The following is a 20,883-nucleotide window of genomic DNA, read 5'->3' on the forward strand; positions in this document are numbered from 1 at the left end:
TCCAGCCTTTACAAGTTAGAAGTTGCTAAAATGGATTCGGATAAATGGCAAGTATCTGCCCTCTCCTGATGTCATTTACTTGGTAGAGTTCTACTTAAACGCCCCGACGGACCCTTTTGTCTCTTTTCTGTGGTTTGTAAGGCATGCTTTATTCCGAATGTCTGCTCCTCTAGGAAGATTGGCCCCAAATGATGGTGCAAATTGTTTGCTGTTGCTTTTGGCACGCAGGATCCAGTTAATGCGTCGGGTATGTTTGTTTGTAAAGGCATGTTTGTTCCCAATGGTGTAAAATTCAATATGAACCAGTCCAGGACTTTGTTTTGTGTGAAACTATTTGTTTCCAGCCTATTTCTCGTAGGACACACAGATACTGGGTCCATCCTCTGCATTGTAACTGTGGAAAAAACGCCATAAAAAACGCCAAGGCAAAAAACCCACATGGCTTTTTCATGGCGTTTTTTCTCTCCCATAGACTTCTATTGGAGAAAAACGCCAAGATTTCCTTGCAAAAAACGCCAGAGTGTCAACATGCTGCGATTCTGAAAAACTGCCACAGAGCCCAAAAAAGCAAAAAAACGCCAAAGAGGACCGAAAAAACGCCAGACAGAAAAACGCCAAGTGGAAATGGCATTTTGCGATTTCCTATTGAAGAACAGCTAACATCTGGCTGCAGCGTTTTTCCCAAAAAAAACGCCATGTGGCTGTATTGGCGTTTTTATGGGCGTTTTTAGCAAAAAAAAACCAAGTGGAAACCTAGCCTAACACATCTGCAACGTTCATATCATCGCACGCTTTCATCGAAAAGGCGTCAGCGGAATTAAATTATTTTTATTATTATTTTTTTTTTGCATTTTCGTGATTAAAGCTTGATTCTGAACAAGAAGAGCACCAAACTCATGAAGCATAGGAGTAGTCCGCTGCTGGTGTTTGTGGGTCCTCCTCTAGAGGCGTAGAGCCCTCTGTTGTTGCAGAGATCGCTGCTGCAGCAGTATACGGGGTGCTTCGTTCCCAGCTCATCGTTGTCGCTCTGCTCGCAGATGTCGGCGCAGTCCCGTGTAACCATTTCACTTCCATCAAAGGGATAGGCTGCAAGATGGAGCAGAAACATCCGTCACTGGAATTCTACATTAAAGGGGAACACTCTCTGAACTCTGCACATTGGCAAGCCTGGGACAGAAAACTGATCATTTAAAGGGGACACTCAGCTGTCATATGCATTAAAGTACACACGATGGCTGGAGTGTCCCTTTAAATAGAGTGTGTTATTCTATTCGGTCATTTTTGGGGGTCTGCACTCATAGCCCACCCTCCTCTCGTCATACAAGGTGCTGGAGATTCATGGTAGCCAAAATTTAGATTTTTTTTTTAACTAAAAGCAAGTTTGCCCATTACCAGAATATAATGCCACTGTTTTTTTTTCCCTTTTCGTCATATCCCATACCTCCCAACAGTCCCGGTTTTCGTGAGACAGTCGAGATTTTCAGCCACTGTCCTGAGCAGCCGAGATTTGGGTAAGGTTGGGGCAGGGGAATGATATTGACTTAACTTTGCAGTAAAGACTTACTGATATCCGGGCTGAACATCTTGGTGTTGCAGAGTTTGTCCGTTGCTGAGCAGTTTCTGGTGTTGGTGCACAAAGAGCTGGGAGTCTCAAAGGGGCAATAATAGCATTCCAGGGAGCAAACTAGAAAAAGCATTTAAATGGTTAACCTTATAGCTAATTTAGTTTTTTTCCACGTTGACCAAATAAAAACGATCACTTTTGACTAAAGACTAAAGACTCCACACTCGATTCACCTAGAAGTTATTTTACTTAGCGGATGTGGTGTTTGATTCTGTGACCTCAATTGAGCATCTTTAGCAATTGAACTACCTGCCGAAAATGAAGTACATGGCTGTGGCTCCTAGTCTTTGACCGCTTAAAAAATATACATGGAAGTCTGCAGAAAATGGGTCCAAAGCATGAAAATATATATAAATTAAGAGTCCTGTAGACTTTAGGGACATTCGCAGTTACGGCCATGGGGACAGCTTTCTTCCAATCATAGATTTTTACTTTCATCCGCATTTGTCGGAAATGTAACTATGCCTTTTGATACATATTATTATTATTATTATTATTATTATTATTATTATTATTATATGCAAAATAAATATTTTTGTTTAACACAAAAACATCAGCAGATATAAAAAGTATCCGCACTTCTGTTTGTACCGCATTGAGCTTCTGCGGTGGCAATGAGCTGTCCTACCGTCAATGAGAAGGAAACAGTACACTCTGCGCTCGGATTTTCTGCTCCGAGAGATGAATTCGCTGCAAGTGAGTCTGATTTGAATGCATTTTCTATTTTTTTTATTTATTTTTCTTTTTTTATGAAAAGTCTAGTTTTTAGTTATGATGTCATGGTTAGTAAAATAGTGCATCGATTTGCTTAGAGAAAAAAAAACCTAAGGAGGCCACGGTTACTCCCTAAAATACATTCACAACAATAAACTGTATTCTTCATAAACTTTTTTTCTTAATAAGGATTTTTTCTCATTAAAACTATTTTCACCCGACCCCTAATTTTTATCCCCTCTAAACCTATAGCAATCCCCCAAAATCAGGATAAGGCAGGAAGATATCACATGACCGAGGACAGTGCTATTGGCTCTTTGGCTAAAAGGTAATCCCCTATGGATATAATGAGACCCCCAAAAATTGGAATGTTATGAGGGATGTGAAGGAGTTAAACGCAAAGAAAAGTGGACTCTAAAGAGCATCCGGACAGCTAGAGAACAGCTACAGAGTTCCTAGAAAATAAAGATAAAGGGGGATGCAGGGATTTTGGGTCCTAAAGTGGGACTGACCAAACTGCACAGGGACACTTGGCAGGTATGATGATTTAAGATGAAAAACCAAGCTCAAATAACGTATGTATTTCATCTGATATAAGCACACGAGAAAAATATTATTAAAGTATATTAAAAAGGACTGGACCATAATTAAAGATCTCAACTTCCTGGAAGGATAATAACTGAGAAACGCGGCAGACCCGCTGGGAATCTGTTTAAATTATAACTTCCCTTTACAGCTATAAGAGGAGTCGTCACGCCTGTTGCGTAATAATTATTGCAGCGTTAAAAAAAAACGAATCATGTGCGGTCTAAAAGCTAAGAAATGTAATAATTACCGCACCTGAATGCTGGGGGTCGTCACATGGGGGGAATATTCTCTGCCTGCGTCAGCCCCAACGCTGTATACAGTAATAAACCCCCAGCGCTGTATACAGTAATAACCCCCAGCGCTGTATACAGTAATATAACCCCCCCAGCGCTGTATACAGTAATATAACCCCCCCAGCGCTGTATACAGTAATATAACCCCCAGCTCTGTATACAGTAATATAACCCCCAGCGCTGTATACAGTAATATAACCCCCAGCGCTGTATACAGTAATATAACCCCCTCCAGCGCTGTATACAGTAATATAACCCCCAGCGCTGTATACAGTAATATAACCCCCCAGTGCTGTATACAGTAATATAACCCCCAGCACTGTATACAGTAATATAACCCCCCAGCGCTGTATACAGTAATATAACCCCCCCGCGCTGTATACAGTAATATAACCCCCAGCGCTGTATACAGTAATATACCCCCCAGCGATGTATACAGTAATATAACGGCCATCGCTGTATACAGTAATATAACCCCCCGCGCTGTATACAGTAATATAACGGCCAGCGCTGTATACAGTAATATAACCCCCCAGCGCTGTATACAGTAATATAACCCCCCCGCGCTGTTTACAGTAATATAATCCCCCAGCACTGTATAAAGTAATAACCCCCAGCAGACCTGGAGGCGCCGTTGCTGTCAGTCATGTGATATTTTGGGTTTCTTTCCCGGCTCAAACACCACACTGAGCTGATACTTTATGGCGATGCTAATGAAGTCCGTCCCTCCAAAGACTTTCATTAGTGAGATAGTCAGGCCAAATCCACAGTCTACTTAAGAGAGCTTCGGTTTGTTCTCAGGTAATATTAGTGCCAAACCCATTAATCTACCGGGCTGTGAAGCGTTGGCTACCTGTTGATAACCAAATGACTGTCATTCTGTCCCAGAATAGAGTGCAAGCTCTCCAGATTTTTAAAATGAAATCTAAGAACATTTTACTACTTTTTTAAACTTAGACTGTAAGCTCTTTAGGACAGGGACTTTCTTCATGCCTATTGTACCCCGATTGTAATGTCTGTATACAAGAACATTTATCACACTGTCAAATGCTAAGAGCCAATTACATCTCGGAGCACTAAATAAATATATCAGCCCCACGTGAAGTAGCAGGAAGTATATTCTAAACGGGGCGCAATTATAAAGAAATGTATCCTTAATAAACAAAGTGTGGTCAGGAATAAACTTGTTTTGTTTGTTGTACGTGGTAAAAACAATCGGCCCCATCCGGCCCCCGCCTAGTCCCCCGTTTCTCCTGCTGTAACGACTCAAACCTCAACCAGCCGTTGGTCTCGTCTTAGATTCAGGAGCCGTATGTCTATCCCATGCATGTTTAATCCCCTCACTGTATTACCCTCTACCACTTCTGCTGGGAGGCTGTTCCCCTTATCTACCCACCCTCTCAGTAAAGTACAACTTTCTTCCATCCCATCTCAGCCTCTGACTCTCTAATGTTAGATTCTTGTAACCTCTGGTTACCCTTAATATTATTTTCAAAATTAACACGTTGACACCCTGTGGACATACTATTACGTCCTGAAAGTGGCCACCGTCTCTATACGCCTGACTACACAATAAGTCGGCATAAAAAGGTAACTTGCAGCTGTGTGTATCCGGCCGTCGACCATCGGCCATCAGACGCCTACGGTCCTAAAGTCGCCTTTTCATCGCCAATCACTTTAAGGGCTTTCGGGCTTTCTGCTAATAGCCTGGTTACCCCCTCCGTCCACAGGGGCCGGCATCATCGGCTCTAACACATTCAGCCTAACATCTCTCGTTATAAGCATCGTTATAGCAACCGGACACATGAAGAAGACTGTGATTACCTCAAATTATTACATTATAACATCTCACAGAGTGAGAAAAAGAGGAGGGAGAAAAAAAAAGGAATAAAAAAAACCAAAAAAACTAATACTACAGTAAAAAAAATAATTATCAAAATCATTGTAGGTTTGTCACAAATAAAGCAAATAAAAAAAATACCCAAAAACATTGTAGATGCGTCATAAAAAATACAAAATAAACAAAATCTCTTAGCTGCCCCAACCAGAAATTATTTAAATAGTAGAAAATGATTTAGTGTAAAAGGGAGAACTTTAAAAAAAATAATAATAATAATAATAATAAATTGTGTTTTTAGTATGAATTTGGGAACCTTGGTTTAGCAAAACTAACGGTAAAAAATAGCAAACAAAAAGCTCCAGCCTTTGGGTTATAAAATACCCTCGGCCATAAAGCAGTTTAATATATAATAATTAAAACAAAATAACAAAGCAGAGACTGGTAGCGATTTCATCCTAAAACAGAACATTTTTCAAGTTTGACATTAGTGAAAATAATATATATTTTTTTAGAAATCTACTAAATAATATCTATATCGCAAATTTCTCATATTTTTTACATTTTATAATGAAATCTAATCCATACATATTAGAAACATTCCATAATCAGAACATTTCTTTTCTAAAAAAAAATAAAAAATTTTTTCATACATATTAAGCACCTAAAATACACCTATATTGATCCTAAGAGTAGAGGGCTTCGGACCTCAGTTTTGATCCCCCTTCCAAAAAAATTAATTAATATAAAATATAATTAGAAATGTAATTAATTTTACAAGATTTTTATTATTATTTTTATTATTATTATTTTATTATTATTATTTTATGAATGGCATTGAATATATAAATATATTTAAGGATCTGTTTATATTGCAGACAGGTTTGTTCTTCTTCCTTTGTTGCAGATAAATGTATTTTTTCTTTGCGGCAAATAAATCGTATCCTTCCTGGCTGGAACTTGTTGGAATCGTATAAATAACGCATTAAAAAAATCTTACAAATCCCCGGATATAATATAAAAAATCTGACCGTCTCAGGTAATAGATAAAATAAATCAAAAAGGATATAGATCCTTACCCTGACTGAGGCATAAGAGCAGGGCGACGAGGGAGAGGGTGGATCCTTCCATGGCCATCGCTGGATCTTTTTTGGAACGCGTCTGCCGGTGGGCGATTTATATACCTGCCGAAGGCTGTGTGAAGAGACAGCTTACTTTTCGGTGGATGACGGTCCTTTCCATCTCGGGTGTAGCTGAGGTTGTATAACCCACCAGGTATTTTAATATACGCTTTCACAATCATTCCATGAAACAGCAGAGATGTCCCGAGGCATCCGGCCCGACGACATCATCGGGGACAATGGAAAAGTGAAGCCATAATTTCATCCAATGCGTCATTCTATTTAATGCTGGATCACTTAAAGGGACAGTCATCCTTATTTCTGTTACAGGGGTTCAGTGGGGGGCAAATATGACATTGGGGTATTTTACGATTTAACCCCTTAATGACAAAGCCCGTCTATGTAGGGGCTCAAAATACATTGTTTTCAATGGGTTTAGGGACCGCCCATTGTCCTTAAGGGGTTAAGCAATGCGCTCTTCTGGCTCATTTCTAACATTGTGGGTTTCATGACTCCAAGGTTTGTGGACATGCGCTGCGGAGAATATCCCAAAGTGAATTTTTTTCCCCAGTCTCGGGGTGAAGGGGCAGATTCTCAGGGTCACACAGTCTGGAGCCAGCTCCTTTATATTCTCCTCTGATTTAATGATATCTGAGCGTCCCGATTGGTGCTTTTCTCCCCTTTACATCACAGCTGGAATCCCTGCTTGAATACAGGTGACTTCATTCGCAAAATCTTTACCCTCCTGCGGGAGTAATAATGAAGCAATAGTGTTGGATTTCCAATGTAGCAGACGCTTGATTAGAGCGCCATCATTTTAGGCAGGAGTTGGTTAGTCCTGGGGTCAGGCGGTCTGTTGCCATCCAGGCCACTACAAATCCTTCATGCAGGCTGGGTCCCCCAGTCCAAATAATTTAAGCAGGGCCAACATGACCGGTCTGGGAGACGGACGCTGAAGAGGGACATTCTCGTATGGGAAATATTAGCGTTACTGTTAGCTTTATATTTTTAGATTAGTTTAGGGAGAAAAGGAACCCCGTTATATTTAGAAAGGTAAAGGCGATATACATGTAGGAGAATAAAGATTGATGCTTTGTGTCTTAGGGATATCATTAGGTACAGATCTGCTTCAGAGGCTAAGTTTAGATAAGCCGTCAAACATGTCGTGTTAAGGAAAGTGTAAGAACTTTTAACAATAATTTCAAAGTTCATGATTTTTAGGAACTTAAAAAATATATAATAAAGCAGAGCACAAATAAGCTATTTCTCTATGTTCACATTCCCTTCTATTTTTGTGTCACCATCTAAGTTCATTATTATGTTACACAACATACCGTATCGCTCGCACCCCTAATATATTTGTTTCTGAGACATTTTAGATAATCTCACAGAATTCCCGTCTGTTAATTATATGCATACCTGAGAACTTTTCGGGTCTGGCTACCCAGAGCCTACCGTTCCAGGACGCGGCCAGGACTACCCGCTGCCGGTGTAGTGGGCATTCCTGCCGACGTCAGTGGGCGTTCCTGCCAACATCAGTGGGCGTTCCCACTGTTGTTGTGGGACACACCCCCTTTTAAAGGGAAATGGACAGGGTGTGGGGTTTCTCAGGACCCCGCGACCCAAAGGATTTGGGTGCCAACCAGGAGGACCGGCGCTTCTCCCGGAGTCTCCAGGCGAACCCTAGAGAGTTCTCAGGTATGATTATATGTATGCTGGTGTGTATGTGTGTGTATATGTGTGTATGTGCATGTGTGTGTATATTGTCACATTCTCAATGTGCGCATAAAGTTAGTTTTTAGCCCAGTGTCTGTGTGTTACATTGAAGTTTGTTTTATCCATCTGGCCCTGCTCATTAGGGCAGTCATGTGACCTTGGCCTCCATTTTCTATTCTTCCATCCTTTTGCTCTCACCAATTACAGCAGTCACCTTACCTCAGCCTCCATTTTGTATTCTTCTATTCTTTTGCCCTCACCTTACCTCAGCCTCCATTTTGTATTGTTCTAGTTCTTCTGATCTCACGCATTATGACGGTCACGTGACCTCAGCTTCCACTTTGTATTATTTTATTGTTGCCCTGGCACTAGAACTCCTCCAGTTGCCGTGGCAATGAACTATGCACCACAGAGTTCTAGATATAGCAGACTGACTGTCCTTCATCAGCCAGTATTATGAACATCTGTGTAAGCCAATCACTTGGGATTTTTTGGAAAGGAAAGGGAGGGTCAAGGCATCCATCTTAGAGATTGAGGACCTGAAGAAGAGGAGCCAGGAGTGATGTTCTGTACAGATACCCTGCATATCTGTACCCCAGAGATTAAAAATCTGAAGCACTCTGGGGCAGAAAATGCTACCGTATTTATCGGCGTATAACACGCACTTTTTTAACTAAAATATGAAGCTGAAACCCTACCTGCGTGTTATACGCCGATAAATCCTAGAGCCAGTGGCGGAACTACCGTGGTCGCAGGGGTCGCAACTGCGACCGGGCCCTGGAGTTCTGCCAGTCAGGGGGGCCCAAGGGGTGCCGAGCGGTTGCTGAAGATGACCGCTCGGCAACTCTCGGGCCCCCCTGACTGACAGAAATCCAGGACTCCTTTGCCGCCGCCACCTGCCTCAGCACTTCAACTCCTGTGTTGGAAGCGTGAGGCGTTTGTCTCGGGTGCCGGCGCTTCACGCTGGGCGCCGGCATATGATGTCAGACGGGGAATCTGGGGCTGGGTTACTGCAGATTGGACACAAGCTACACTATTGTGAAAGTGGGCATTATTGTCTAAATTGTGCTATTGCACTCTGTATAAATGTTAGGTTAAGAGCTGTGTGCTTACGTAGTTTATAGCTACTGGTGTTCTAATATCACATAAAGTATAGTCTGCTACAATATATTGATATATATATATGTAACACTTTTTACTTTGGGCCTGACATCCATCATAGTGTGTACACCCTGGCTGGCGCCTACAGGAGATCCTGGCCTCTGCATAGTGGAGAGTTAGGGGTTAATATGACCGTTTGGCAGTGCCTCCACCTAGTAATTACTCCAGGGAATTAGAGTGTAGTGTACTAGGACACATATATAACTCAAACACAAAGAATGTAAAGTTGTCAAACAGATGAACTCATGTATTAGTTTAGATCAGGAACCAACAGCATTTCAATAATATCAACAGGTATACAACAAACAAAATATAGCTGAATCAAGCCCAGTCCAAATCACCTGCCTCCCCAAATAATCAGGAACCCAACCTTGTATAGTTATCAGTCCCCTGGGGTAACGTTGGTGCACATAGATGTTCTGTGTAGATGAGCTTCTGTGGTCCTTCTGCTGTATACTGGATTCAGTATTCCAACTGGAACCACATGGCAAGCTCACTGCAGCACATCTGCCTTCAGACACCTAGCAGCCTGACACAGGAATCAATCAGCTCCTCATAGCAGAGACTTGTGGGATCCTCAGCAGCAGGGAAGGTACAGAGATCTCTTGGGGTGCTTTTCTGTAGAGACCAAGTCACCCTTCCTTTTTCCCCAGATCAGCCACCTCCAGTCTCTCTCTCTCTACTCCCCAGGCAGTCTGGGGGAAGGGCCTCACTTCCTATTGGCCCCAAGCCATGCCCAGTGCTCCAGTGATCACTCTCTTTGCCCAGGAAGTCTGTATCTATGGTAACTGGAGGTATATAGATACCAGGGTTACATATATATCTCTGAAAGCTTCCGATATCCCAGCTAAGTGGAGGCACTGCGTCATTAGATCCCCGATCTCTCAACAATTTGCAGAGGCTCAGGACTACCTGCTATCACTAATATGGAGGTAACCAAGCTGGAGACTAACCCTGCACCCAGGTTAGTCCAAAAAAGGGTTACACTATCCATGACCCGTCTGTACTACACAAGATGATTTGTTGTAATCAAATATACAGATGACAGTAAGATGGATATAGCCGAAGAGAAAATGGAGTCTTTATGTAAAGTTAAAACCTTTTATTTACGTAGCGTTACATAAGCTTTTGGGACCTCAGAAGTCTCTTCTTCCTGAATACTGAATTTGTGATGATGAAACAATTAATGTTTTGGGGATATACTATGTTTGTGTTGGGGAAGCCCATTAAATGTTACCACAAAGTGCAGTCACCCCCCTCCCTATTTACTCTACTGGTGCAGGACTCTTAGTAGTATTACAAATAGTGCTAGAGCTACACTTCCTCCGGTCCCAGAGGTGGAACCGTTAGCCGGTTGGACAAATAGGCCTCTGCTGTTACAGGCATCAATGTTACAGCAGAACACCGGACGCGTCTCTCCCATAGTGTTCGGGTCGCTTTGCTCGCAGGATTTGGCACAATCTCTGGTAATCAACTCTTCTCCAGTGAAAGGGAAACCTGCAATAAACCAGGAGGACATGACTTTCCATGTGCTTAACAAGTTGGAAATTGGTGGGCCGGTACAGCGGATGACAGCAGCCAGGCACCACGGTAATGAGGAGCCCTGTAGGGCCACATAACGTGGATGCTCTGTAGATGGGAGAGGGGGAGAGTAAAAGAGAAGAAGAGGTGAGGGAAGGGAGAAGAGAGTGAGAAGGTGTCTCCTTGGGTTAAAATCGATGAAGTCCCATTGATTCAGCTCCTTGTAAGCAATAAAGCCATGAAATATTAGATAGGACTTGCCAAAGTTGGGGTACTTTGACGTAGTGGTGGGTTAAGCAATATATGGCCGTACAGTGCGACAGATTCCCAAATATTCATGCCTTAGAAAGGGCTTTGCTGGGCATGAGTTGTATTCTTGCTTTGTTTTGTGTATTTATTGGTCATCATCATACCTAGGAACTTTTACGCTCCAGCTACCCAGAGCCTCCCCTTGCGTGATGCGGATAGTTTTTGAAGAAGAAGCTGCTTTCTCAAAATTTGGGAGGTTTTAGCCCATCACTAACACGCCGAGCCACATGTTTTACACAACTGAACAATGCTGTGGCCCTCAAGGAATGAGGGAAGTTTGATGCAACTTCTCCCCGCTTTTACCTTCTGCTAATTTTGAGAAATAAAAAAAAAACAACAACAAAACAATACTCACCTAAGTCTGGGCTGTGCACGGTGGTTTTACAGAACCCAAGTCCTTCTGAACAGTTTTTTAACGCTCTGCAATTTTTGCTTTCGATCGCTTCATAGCAGAAGTAACACTGCAAAGAGTACGCTGGGAAAAAAAATAAAGACTAAATTACTAAACGCCAGGAAATTTCTGAGGGCCACACAAAACAGGACAAAAGGGGCAACCCCATCCTGATAAAAGATGGCCCTGTCTGAAATGGTCTTTTTGGTCACAATTTAATTTCTCTCAAGACATAAAAGTAACCCAACGCGTGTTTTCTTGGGATAACGCCAACTTGCCAGGTGCATTACACCAACAAATAAAATGTTGTTTATTTATTATTGTTGGTGACTTAAGAGGCACTTGATCCAAATTTTAGATAAAAGGGGATAAGTCCCTATTTTTTTAATTTTTAGGTGACGGTTCTTTTGTTTACAAATTATACTTAAACGGAAACACTCTTGGTATGACCTGGAGTCTCTGGGTGAAGCCCTGCATTTCTCGGGGCTCCGGGTTTCTTTTTTTTCTGGATAAAGAAATAGTGTTTGACCACACCCACCCCCTGCCTATTCTCCACCCAATTCCTGTCCTCTCCCCACCCACTCAAAGGCTGCCTGGGGCTAATCCCACCCCCATTTGCTTTAGCCACACCCAAGAAGAGGAAGATTGTCTAGTAGCCTCTAAACTAAACTAAAGTATATTTTTGTTTGAGGTTCCAAAGCTCTTTCACAAATTCCAGAACAGATTACCGTATTTCTCCAAGATGCATCTTTTTTAGAAAAAATTGGTGTCTAAAAACTGGGTGCATTTTATACAGTGGTGGTAGATTTTTTTTTTACCCCTTATCATCTGCAGGGGACCTGCTGCTTAACCCTGTGTTGCTCAGCAGTGACTCTTGTTCCGTCAAGGCGACACAGGAACCCAGTGGCGTCACGTGAATGTACATCACATCACATGACTCAGTTCCTGTTCCTGTTCGAGCAACGCAGAGGGAAACAGCGGCCCCCACAGAAGTCTGCGAGCAGTACCAGATGATCTGCAGTTCGGGTAAGGGTGGGGGAGTAAATTAATCAATATATGTGTGTGTGTGATAGCATGGATCCGTGTGTAGGGGGCACAGGGAGGCTGAAAGTAATGTGCATGTACTGGCTGCCTGAGCATGATAGGAGTGTGATTGCTAACAATTGCTACAAGCTAATATCAATCACACTCATATCATGCCCAGGCAGCCAGTACAATAACTTTATGTAATATATTTTTTTTAATTTCGGGCCCCAAAATTAAGGTGCGTCTTATGCATGGGAGCGCCTTATACTTGGGGAAATACGGTATATTATGGGCAGAAGACGCTGATTTTTTTTTTGCTGTATGACCTTTTTAAAACGTTAACACGAGATGTAGGTGTTTTTCTTTGTACAGCTGAGTAATTTTTGGTGTATTTTGATGACTGATAATTTTTGTCATTAATTTTAATTTCAGCCTTGTTATAATTACCAGTTAATTATATACTGTGTTGGATTATTAAGCACTTGTGGGCGGAATCAATTCACTTTTAATATTATAGTTGATGTAATTTTTACAGTCCTGAAAATGTTGCCACCATATATTATTAGGCAATACCTGAAGGATTAGTATTTTGATTTATAGATGCCTATTCTTCAACGTTATTAATTTTGTTTGTCCATCTACCTATTCTGCGTTGTGTTCACAATTTCTGGATATGCAGGCAATTAAACACATTTTGTCCATTAATAAAAATGTAGACACCAAGCTTAGGTAATTATATCGGCCATTTTGTTCCAGGAAACATACGTTTCATATGTTACTGAGCTGCTCTTGTAAAGTGCTGCCCCCTGCTGTATGTGGAATGTATAAACTCAAAAAAATCCGATGAGTTACCCACGTCTTCACATGTTCAGCTTAGTAACATCTCAAAAATGTATGTGTCCTACAAAGAATGGCCAATGTGGTCACCCTTCACCAAGTGTGAGTGGAAGGATCCTAACTTAACTAGAAGCAAATTGTTTGGAGACCAACTAGTGACTGGTACTTAACTCTACATCCATAGAAGCCTAATATCAACAAGTCCTCCTCCACACATCCTGCACAAAAGGTAGATTGGAGGAGGAAAATAAATCAATTGTATAGCCAGGTAGCCGAAAAATAATTTTTTGATGATTTCAATGTAATAACAAACCCTCTCTTGCCGCTCCCACGGGGATCAGTCAATCACACCTCATGAGATCTGGAGTAACAAAGACCTTAATGACATTTTTTGTGGTTTATTCACTAAAGGAGGAGTTGAAGTGCGGAACCGACCCCTTCTAAATACCATAATTGGAAACGCGCAGAGTTTGGCCCTGAGTCTGGACCTGAGGCCTTCATATTCTAACCTGATTAAATGATATCTGAGCATCCCAACATGTTCTTACTTCTATGTCACAACTCAAATCCCGACTTGAATATAGGTAGCCGCGTTCAGAACCGTTTGATTGCCAAACAAACGATAGTATTCATTGATATAATCCAGTAAAGTACTTACCGAAATCCAGAAAGAGTACAGCCACAATGAGACAAATAATTAGCGTCTTCATCCCGATATATCTTGTGTAAGAATAAAATAGAGTGAAGGTACAAGTGAGTTATAAAGCGTCACTCCTTCATTATAATACAGATGAGGACCTTCAGAAGTTGGGTTTGATGGAATGATTTGATGTTTTTATTCCAGAGGCATATAGGACATATAGGAGTGTCAATTAATTATCCCCTTCGCAGTATCACGGTATCAGGGCACGCAGCTTCTCAATAAATACAAATGGGTGTGAAAATGAACAGGAGCGAGGATTTTGCAATTTGTTTTTAATTGTTGGCGGTTTTATTTGGTAATTTATTGTTTAACTTTTCCCACTGTACATATGGACCTTTTCCTAGGATAAAGATTTCGACGAATATTAAGAACTACAGTACTGTGCAAAAGTTTTAAGCTGGTGTGAAAACACGCTCCAAAACAGACTTGTTAATGGGTTATTTTTATAATTTAACAAAATGTAAAGTGAGTGAACTGAAGAAAAAAATGTAAATCTAATCAATATTTGGTGGGACCACCCTTTGTCTTCAAAATAGTACCAATTCTTCTAAGTACACTTTTATAAAGGAATGTTGTAGGCATATAGTTAGGTGTATGAATAAACAATGACACCGAAGGTGCTTATAGTCATCAATTTAATATGTAGGTTGAAACATAATCATGAACTGAAACAGAAACAGTTGTGTCGTAGGAATAAAACTGGGTGAGGAACAGCTAAACTCACTAACAAGGTGAGGTTGCTGAACACAGTTTAATGTCAAAAGTCATACACCATGGCAGCACTCAGCACAGCAACAACACACAAGGTAGGTACAGGGCCGGCCTTTGGGGTGTGCGACCTGTGCGACCGCACAGGGCGCCACACTCCAGGGGGCGCCGCCGCGGGGTCCGCCGCCGCCGCAGCGCGGTCTGACGCCACTGCCGCCGCGGGGTCAGCCGCAGCGCGGTCCGACGCCCCTGCCGCCGCGGGGTCCGCTGCCGCCAGTATGGGGGCACCCGGCACCCCTCCAGAGACGGACAGTAATGTCCGCCGCTGGAGGAGCAGGCTCGCAAGGGAGCGGTATCGGAGGTCTTTAACAGACCTCCGATACCGCTCCCTTGTGATCCCCGCGGCAACAGCTGCTGTGCGCCGGGGTTTGCTGTCAGATCCCGGCGCACAGCACTAAAGCCGCGCCCACCGGTCTCCGTGCCCTCTGACCCGGAAGAAGAGAAGACAGAAGAACTAAGAAGAAGAGCGAAGAGGAGGCAAAGAAACTGAAAGAGGAAAGGTAGGAAAGCATAGAGTGACAGTGAGAGTGGATTGGTGTATATGTGTGGATTAGTATATATGTGTGGTTTGGTATATATGTGTGGTTTGGTATATGTGTGGATTAGTATACATGTGTGGATTGGTGTATGTGTGGATTGGTGTATATGTGGATTGGTGTATATGTGTGGATTGGTATATATGTGTGGATTGGTATATATGTGTGGATTGGTGTATATGTGTGGATTGGTATATATGTGTGGATTGGTATATATGTGTGGATTGGTGTATATGTGTGGATTGGTATGTGTGTGGATTGGTGTATATGTGTGGATTGGTGTATATGTGTGGATTGGTGTATATGTGTGGATTGGTGTATATGTGTGGATTGGTATATATGTGTGGATTGGTGTATATGTGTGGATTGGTGTATATGTGTGTGGATTGGTGTATATGTGTGGATTGGTGTATATGTGTGGATTGGTGTATATGTGTGGATTGGTATGCGTGTGGATTGGTGTATACGTGTGTGGATTGGTGTATACGTGTGTGGATTGGTATGCGTGTGTGGATTGGTATGCGTGTGGATTGGTGTATATGTGTGGATTGGTATATGTGTGGATTGGTGTATATGTGTGGATTGGTATATGTGTGGATTGGTGTATATGTGTGGATTGGTATGTGTGTGTGGATTGGTGTATGTGTGTGGATTGGTGTATATGTGTGGAGTGGATTGGTGTATATGTGTGGATTGGTGTATGTGTGTGGATTGGTGTATGTGTGTGGATTGGTGTATATGTGTGGAGTGGATTGGTGTATATGTGTGGATTGGTATGCGTGTGTGGATTGGTGTATATGTGTGGATTGGTATGCGTGTGGATTGGTGTATATGTGTGGATTGGTATATGTGTGGATTGGTGTATATGTGTGGATTGGTATATGTGTGGATTGGTGTATATGTGTGGATTGGTATGTGTGTGTGGATTGGTGTATGTGTGTGGATTGGTGTATATGTGTGGAGTGGATTGGTGTATATGTGTGGATTGGTGTATGTGTGTGGATTGGTGTATGTGTGTGGATTGGTGTATATGTGTGGAGTGGATTGGTGTATATGTGTGGATTGGTGTATGTGTGTGGATTGGTGTATATGTGTGGAGTGGATTGGTGTATATGTGTGGATTGGTGTATGTGTGTGGATTGGTGTATGTGTGTGGATTGGTGTATGTGTGTGTGGATTGGTATATATGTGTGGATTGGTGTATATGTGTGGATTGGTGTATGTGTGTGGATTGGTAAGGGTGTGAGAGTGATGGGTGTTATGTTGTACCATTTCCAATGTATTTTTCATTATATAATTATGCTCTAAAGTACATCATAACTCCCATCACTCTATACTGTTCCATACAGTGGCAGAGCTGGGAGGCAGAGGCCTTGCACCCTCACCGCAGGACTTTTGAAAGGTAAGTGAACTTCAAAGAGGGAGAGGGTAGATAGTTAGGAGGGGGTAGATAGGGAGAATGGAGTGAGACGGGGTACATAGGGCAATCATACTCCTATCATGCCAAGTAGTCTACGAGTACATCCTGGAATCTGCAGGCATGATAAGAATGTGATTGCTGTTAATTATATATATATATATATATATATATATATACATATATATATATATAAATATTGTTATTTAATTGTTTTGTTATGTGTTATGGTGTGTGGGGGGTCATATTCGGTTTCGGCCAGGTAAATGCTGCACTTTCGGTTTCAGTCCAGAATTCGTTTCGGTGCATCCCTACTACTAAGCCAGACAATGAAGTGGTAGGCCTACACCACATCAATGTTTGGCGTAGTATATAGTGATTGGGGTTTTGTTACAAGTTTTGATTCCTTTCTTTTTTTGGGATGGGGGGCGCCAGACGAGTAGTCCGCACAGGGCGCCAGAACACCTAAGGCCGGCTCTGGGTAGGTATACCACATCAGCAAGGTCTCTCCCAGACAGGGCTTCCCAGATGTTCTGTCCAAGTTCTTTTGAAGAATGAAAGAAATGTTGATGACCATAGACGCAGTGGTCGGCCAACAATATAAGACGCATCATGCTTACTTCCCCTTCCCAATCCGAAGATGTCCAGCAGTGCCATCGGCTCAGCATTGGAAGAAAATAGTGGGACCCTGGAACAAGCATCTACTGTCTGGAGAAGTCTGGTCAGAAGTGGTCTTCATGGAAGAATTGTGGACAAAAAGTCACACCTCAAACATGGAAACAAGGCCTAGCCACTCAACTATTCACAAAAACACAGGAACTGGGGTGCAGAAAAAATGGCAGCAGATGAGTCAATTGTGATGTGGTAGAAACAAATTGTCCATTATAATATTTGGTGATTGAACAGAGTTCATACCCTACAACATGTCGAGGAAGGCAGAAGAGATATTTAATAAACCATTAAAATAAAATAAAAAATTCTAGAAAGGAATGAACTGCTGTGGTTTTTGGCAGGAAAGGAAATTTAGGAGAACACTTCGTAATTTGAAAGTCACTGATTTTTTTTGCTGCTCCTGGATCAATGCGATTAGAGATATCTTGGAAAGTATGAAATTGAGGATTTTATGACTTTTGTTTCCAACTTTATCTAACTTTGTAAAGAGTTTAAATAGATTAATCTAAATTATTATTTAATTATTATTTTGTATTTTTTATATGAACACCAGGGTTCCCAAATGAGCTCCCTCTCCGTAACCAACTCCAAGTGTTGGCCACCATGAGCCTCAGGGGGGCTGAAAAAGCACTATATGTGGCTTTGTGCCCTATTGTGGGGTATCTGTGTAACTGAGGGGGGCATTTAGAAGTAGAATAATTTTTATAAACCCGTTTCCTGCTGTTTCTATACACATTATCAGGGCTTTTAGGGCTGTAGAACCCTGCGATCCCCTCATACCCAGCAAACATTCTGACCTCCTAGAAAAGAGGGGCATCATGGGAGGAAAGAGCGGCATCAGGGATCAGGGGACTCAATAGGAACTGGCCAGACTAAACAGGGACACTTGGGAGCTATACTTTCTCTTCTCCAAACTATTCTAAGGTGATAATAAACTAATATTTCCAATGTCATCCTGGGTCATGTTCAGTAGCAAACTACACCCATGAAAGGTAACACACCCGGCTCACTTATTATCCCATTAAATCTCGTTTAATCGCAGTTAACCCTTTACATTTGTATTGTATTCATTCATAACAGATATTAAGATGTCACCCTATCTCCATTGTAACTTCATACATTTTCAGCTGCTCCCAAATATATTTTACTCCGTTCCTGGAAAGCGGAATTCCCTGGCGGGAATTTAGGGGGAGGAGTTGGGGGCAGGGTTTTTAAGGTATTGGATTCCCGGACTTGGGAGCCAATTTCTGGGTAGCTGTGTGTGGAGTTTGTCACAGTCTGTGGGGTGGCAGCTTGCCAGGTATCCAGGGGGTTAATGGGGTGGGAAGACCCGTGGGAGGTTCTTGGCTGTCAGTGCTGGAACCTCAGGTCAGGGTGGGGGCATCTCGGTATGTCCCTTCCCTAAGTGGTATTTGGCTCTGGTACCTGGATTACTTGGCAAGCTTTGTGTGTTTATTGTATATATTTACATGTTTGTGTTTTGAGTCATGGTCAATCTCCTCTTACATATCTCCTCACCTTTTAGGTGGTTACGAATTGTGTCTTGATGTTTGGAAACCCGAAATCAAGTAAAATGAATATGTATTCATAATCTTATCATAAAAAGACATTTTTGAAAATCATGCGCTGAACATGCTGTTCAGATTACATGGGCATCACCACACCTTTTTAATCCTTTAATAAAATGTTCTTTAACAAGACTATCGTGACTTCATTAAACCCTGGCCAAATTCCAGAGATACTCAACTAGCTCATGCGCGAATACAGTGGGAACCCATACAATGGGCACCATCGACCAGTAGACGGAGCTACCGTGCTTACATTACTGGATAGGGAGAAGCTTATGGAGAAGCTGCATCTCCAGTGCTTGAGATCCCCATCATCTCGTGCCATTGATTGGCTGCTCCCATTGACATCAGGGGTCTTGTTCCGTAAAACAAATCTCCTGCACAGCAAATAGCTTGGGAGGCAAGCAAAGGGGCAAGTGCAAGGACACACCATGTAAATTTAAAGGGGCCGCTCAGCTATCATGTACATTAATGTTCAGGAGTGTCCTTTAAAAGGATAGAACCCCTGGTAGACAGACATAGCTAGGCGGACAGGGCCCATGTATAGGTTGGGGAAGTGTGGGAATATTGGGTGGGTGGGGGCATGGCAGTCTGGGGTATTTATAGAGTGGCGTTACAGGCTTGCAGGGTGGTGTTTCATTGCGATAACCTGGGGATGGTGATGGCAACTTGACGGCATCTTCTCCTTCATCTTCTCCTCCGGTGGTCAGGCTGTTAGATTGGTTCTTCACTGTCTTACTTATAAGATTACGTTTCGGGCTGAGTATATTGGGGGGGGTGTAATGTGATGGCGAATGCCCTTTCTCGTTCACAGTGGGCGGAAGTCAGGGTGGCAGCACCTTGGGGCGGAAGTGGCGGGGTTCCCATGCCCACTGGTGTGGAACCTTGGCTTGAACGAATACCTCAGTGGATCCAGGTGTCTGTATCCCAGGTCATGTAGCGTCGTTATTGTAAGGTCTGGGGTGAATTGCTGGGTCTACAGCGGTCCATGGATGGTTTTCTGGATGATTTGGAGCGGTTGCAAGGCGTGTTGTGGTTGTTGTGGCATTGAGACGCGTCAGGTTCCTCTCCTGGGTCAGTGTCAGCAAAATTGTCGGGGCTTAGTTATTGATTTAAGTTGTGTGGGATGTGATGGTGCTCATTTGATCGACGTGGGTTTGGATTTGTTTAATTTAGCACTACAGGAGGGAGTGGCGTAAGCCATGGCTGGTGTGGTGGGTGCCCCCTACTAGTTTAATGTGTTAAATAGCGGTGGCTGTGGCTGGGTTGGGGGTCCTTGCCAGGAGGTTAATTGGGGTGCTTGGCCCCTCCCCTGGCCTTTACAAGATAGATCTTTATTGGCCATGCCCAATGAGCTAAGAGAGGCAGCTAGTGGTTAGCATTGATGGTTGGAAAGGTAATGGTGTTGGTAGATCTTTTGGATGGGGGGAGGGGAGCGCCCCTGGGTTGTTTCTAGATGCTAGTTGCACCATGTATAGTTATTTAGAGCTGTTTTATCATGACTGGCAAGGATTAGCTATTTATGGTTAGGTGGTTACTGTTTTTAATAAATGGCTGTGGCCTATTTGTGCCAATTCATGTCTCCTGCGGTTCTTATTGGTTAACGGGTAAAATGTTGAAAAATTAGGGTTATGGGATTTTTTTTGGTTCTAATAGGTTAACACGGTCCCCACTACTCTCACACATGCTGGACGTGTTGTTCCCATGAATCAGTGATGAATCAGTGCATTATTACACTTAATAAATACTAGAGGTTGCGCAGGTTCACACGTTTCTCGTTGTATGACTACTGTAATTTTTTTTGTGTGTGTATTTGTTGGGTGTAACTGCCTGATCTGCTAAATCAGCCGTCAGCCGGCAGGTGGTTAATGTCCCCGAGCTGGCATGGCGGAGAATACGTGTTCCATAAAGCTGTGGCCGAGCTCTTGCCCCCATTTCCGTGTCCGGTGTCTTATTGGGGAAGAGTAAAGTTATTCTGCTGATAGCTGTATGGATGCTCTAGGCCTAAACAGTCATGGAATTAGACAGTAAGCAAATATCCACAAAAACAGAATAAATATTGAGTACAAATTTGTGTTCAA

At 42.5% G+C, this 20,883-nt stretch overlaps 2 protein-coding genes across 2 annotated transcripts; both read right to left on the minus strand.

The window, feature by feature from the left end:
* Window positions 1-843: 843 nt before the first annotated feature.
* Window positions 844-6,202, minus strand: LOC128497419 (ly6/PLAUR domain-containing protein 2-like). The gene is made up of 3 exons (XM_053467472.1): window positions 6,136-6,202; window positions 1,565-1,684; window positions 844-1,086 (listed from the first exon to the last, which is right to left on the minus strand). The coding sequence occupies exons 1-3, from the start codon at window positions 6,191-6,193 to the stop codon at window positions 860-862; spliced, it is 405 nt and encodes a 134-aa protein (XP_053323447.1). The 5' UTR covers window positions 6,194-6,202; the 3' UTR covers window positions 844-859.
* A 4,122-nt stretch (window positions 6,203-10,324) lies between these two features.
* Window positions 10,325-13,848, minus strand: LOC128497764 (ly6/PLAUR domain-containing protein 2-like). Its single transcript, XM_053467925.1, has 3 exons — window positions 13,797-13,848; window positions 11,240-11,359; window positions 10,325-10,551 (listed from the first exon to the last, which is right to left on the minus strand). Exons 1-3 carry the CDS (start codon window positions 13,846-13,848, stop codon window positions 10,325-10,327), a joined length of 399 nt encoding a protein of 132 aa, XP_053323900.1.
* Between the last annotated feature and the right edge of the window lie 7,035 nt (window positions 13,849-20,883).

This window comes from Spea bombifrons, chromosome 5, assembly GCF_027358695.1.
Source record: "Spea bombifrons isolate aSpeBom1 chromosome 5, aSpeBom1.2.pri, whole genome shotgun sequence".
In the NCBI taxonomy this organism is placed as follows: domain Eukaryota; kingdom Metazoa; phylum Chordata; class Amphibia; order Anura; family Pelobatidae; genus Spea; species Spea bombifrons.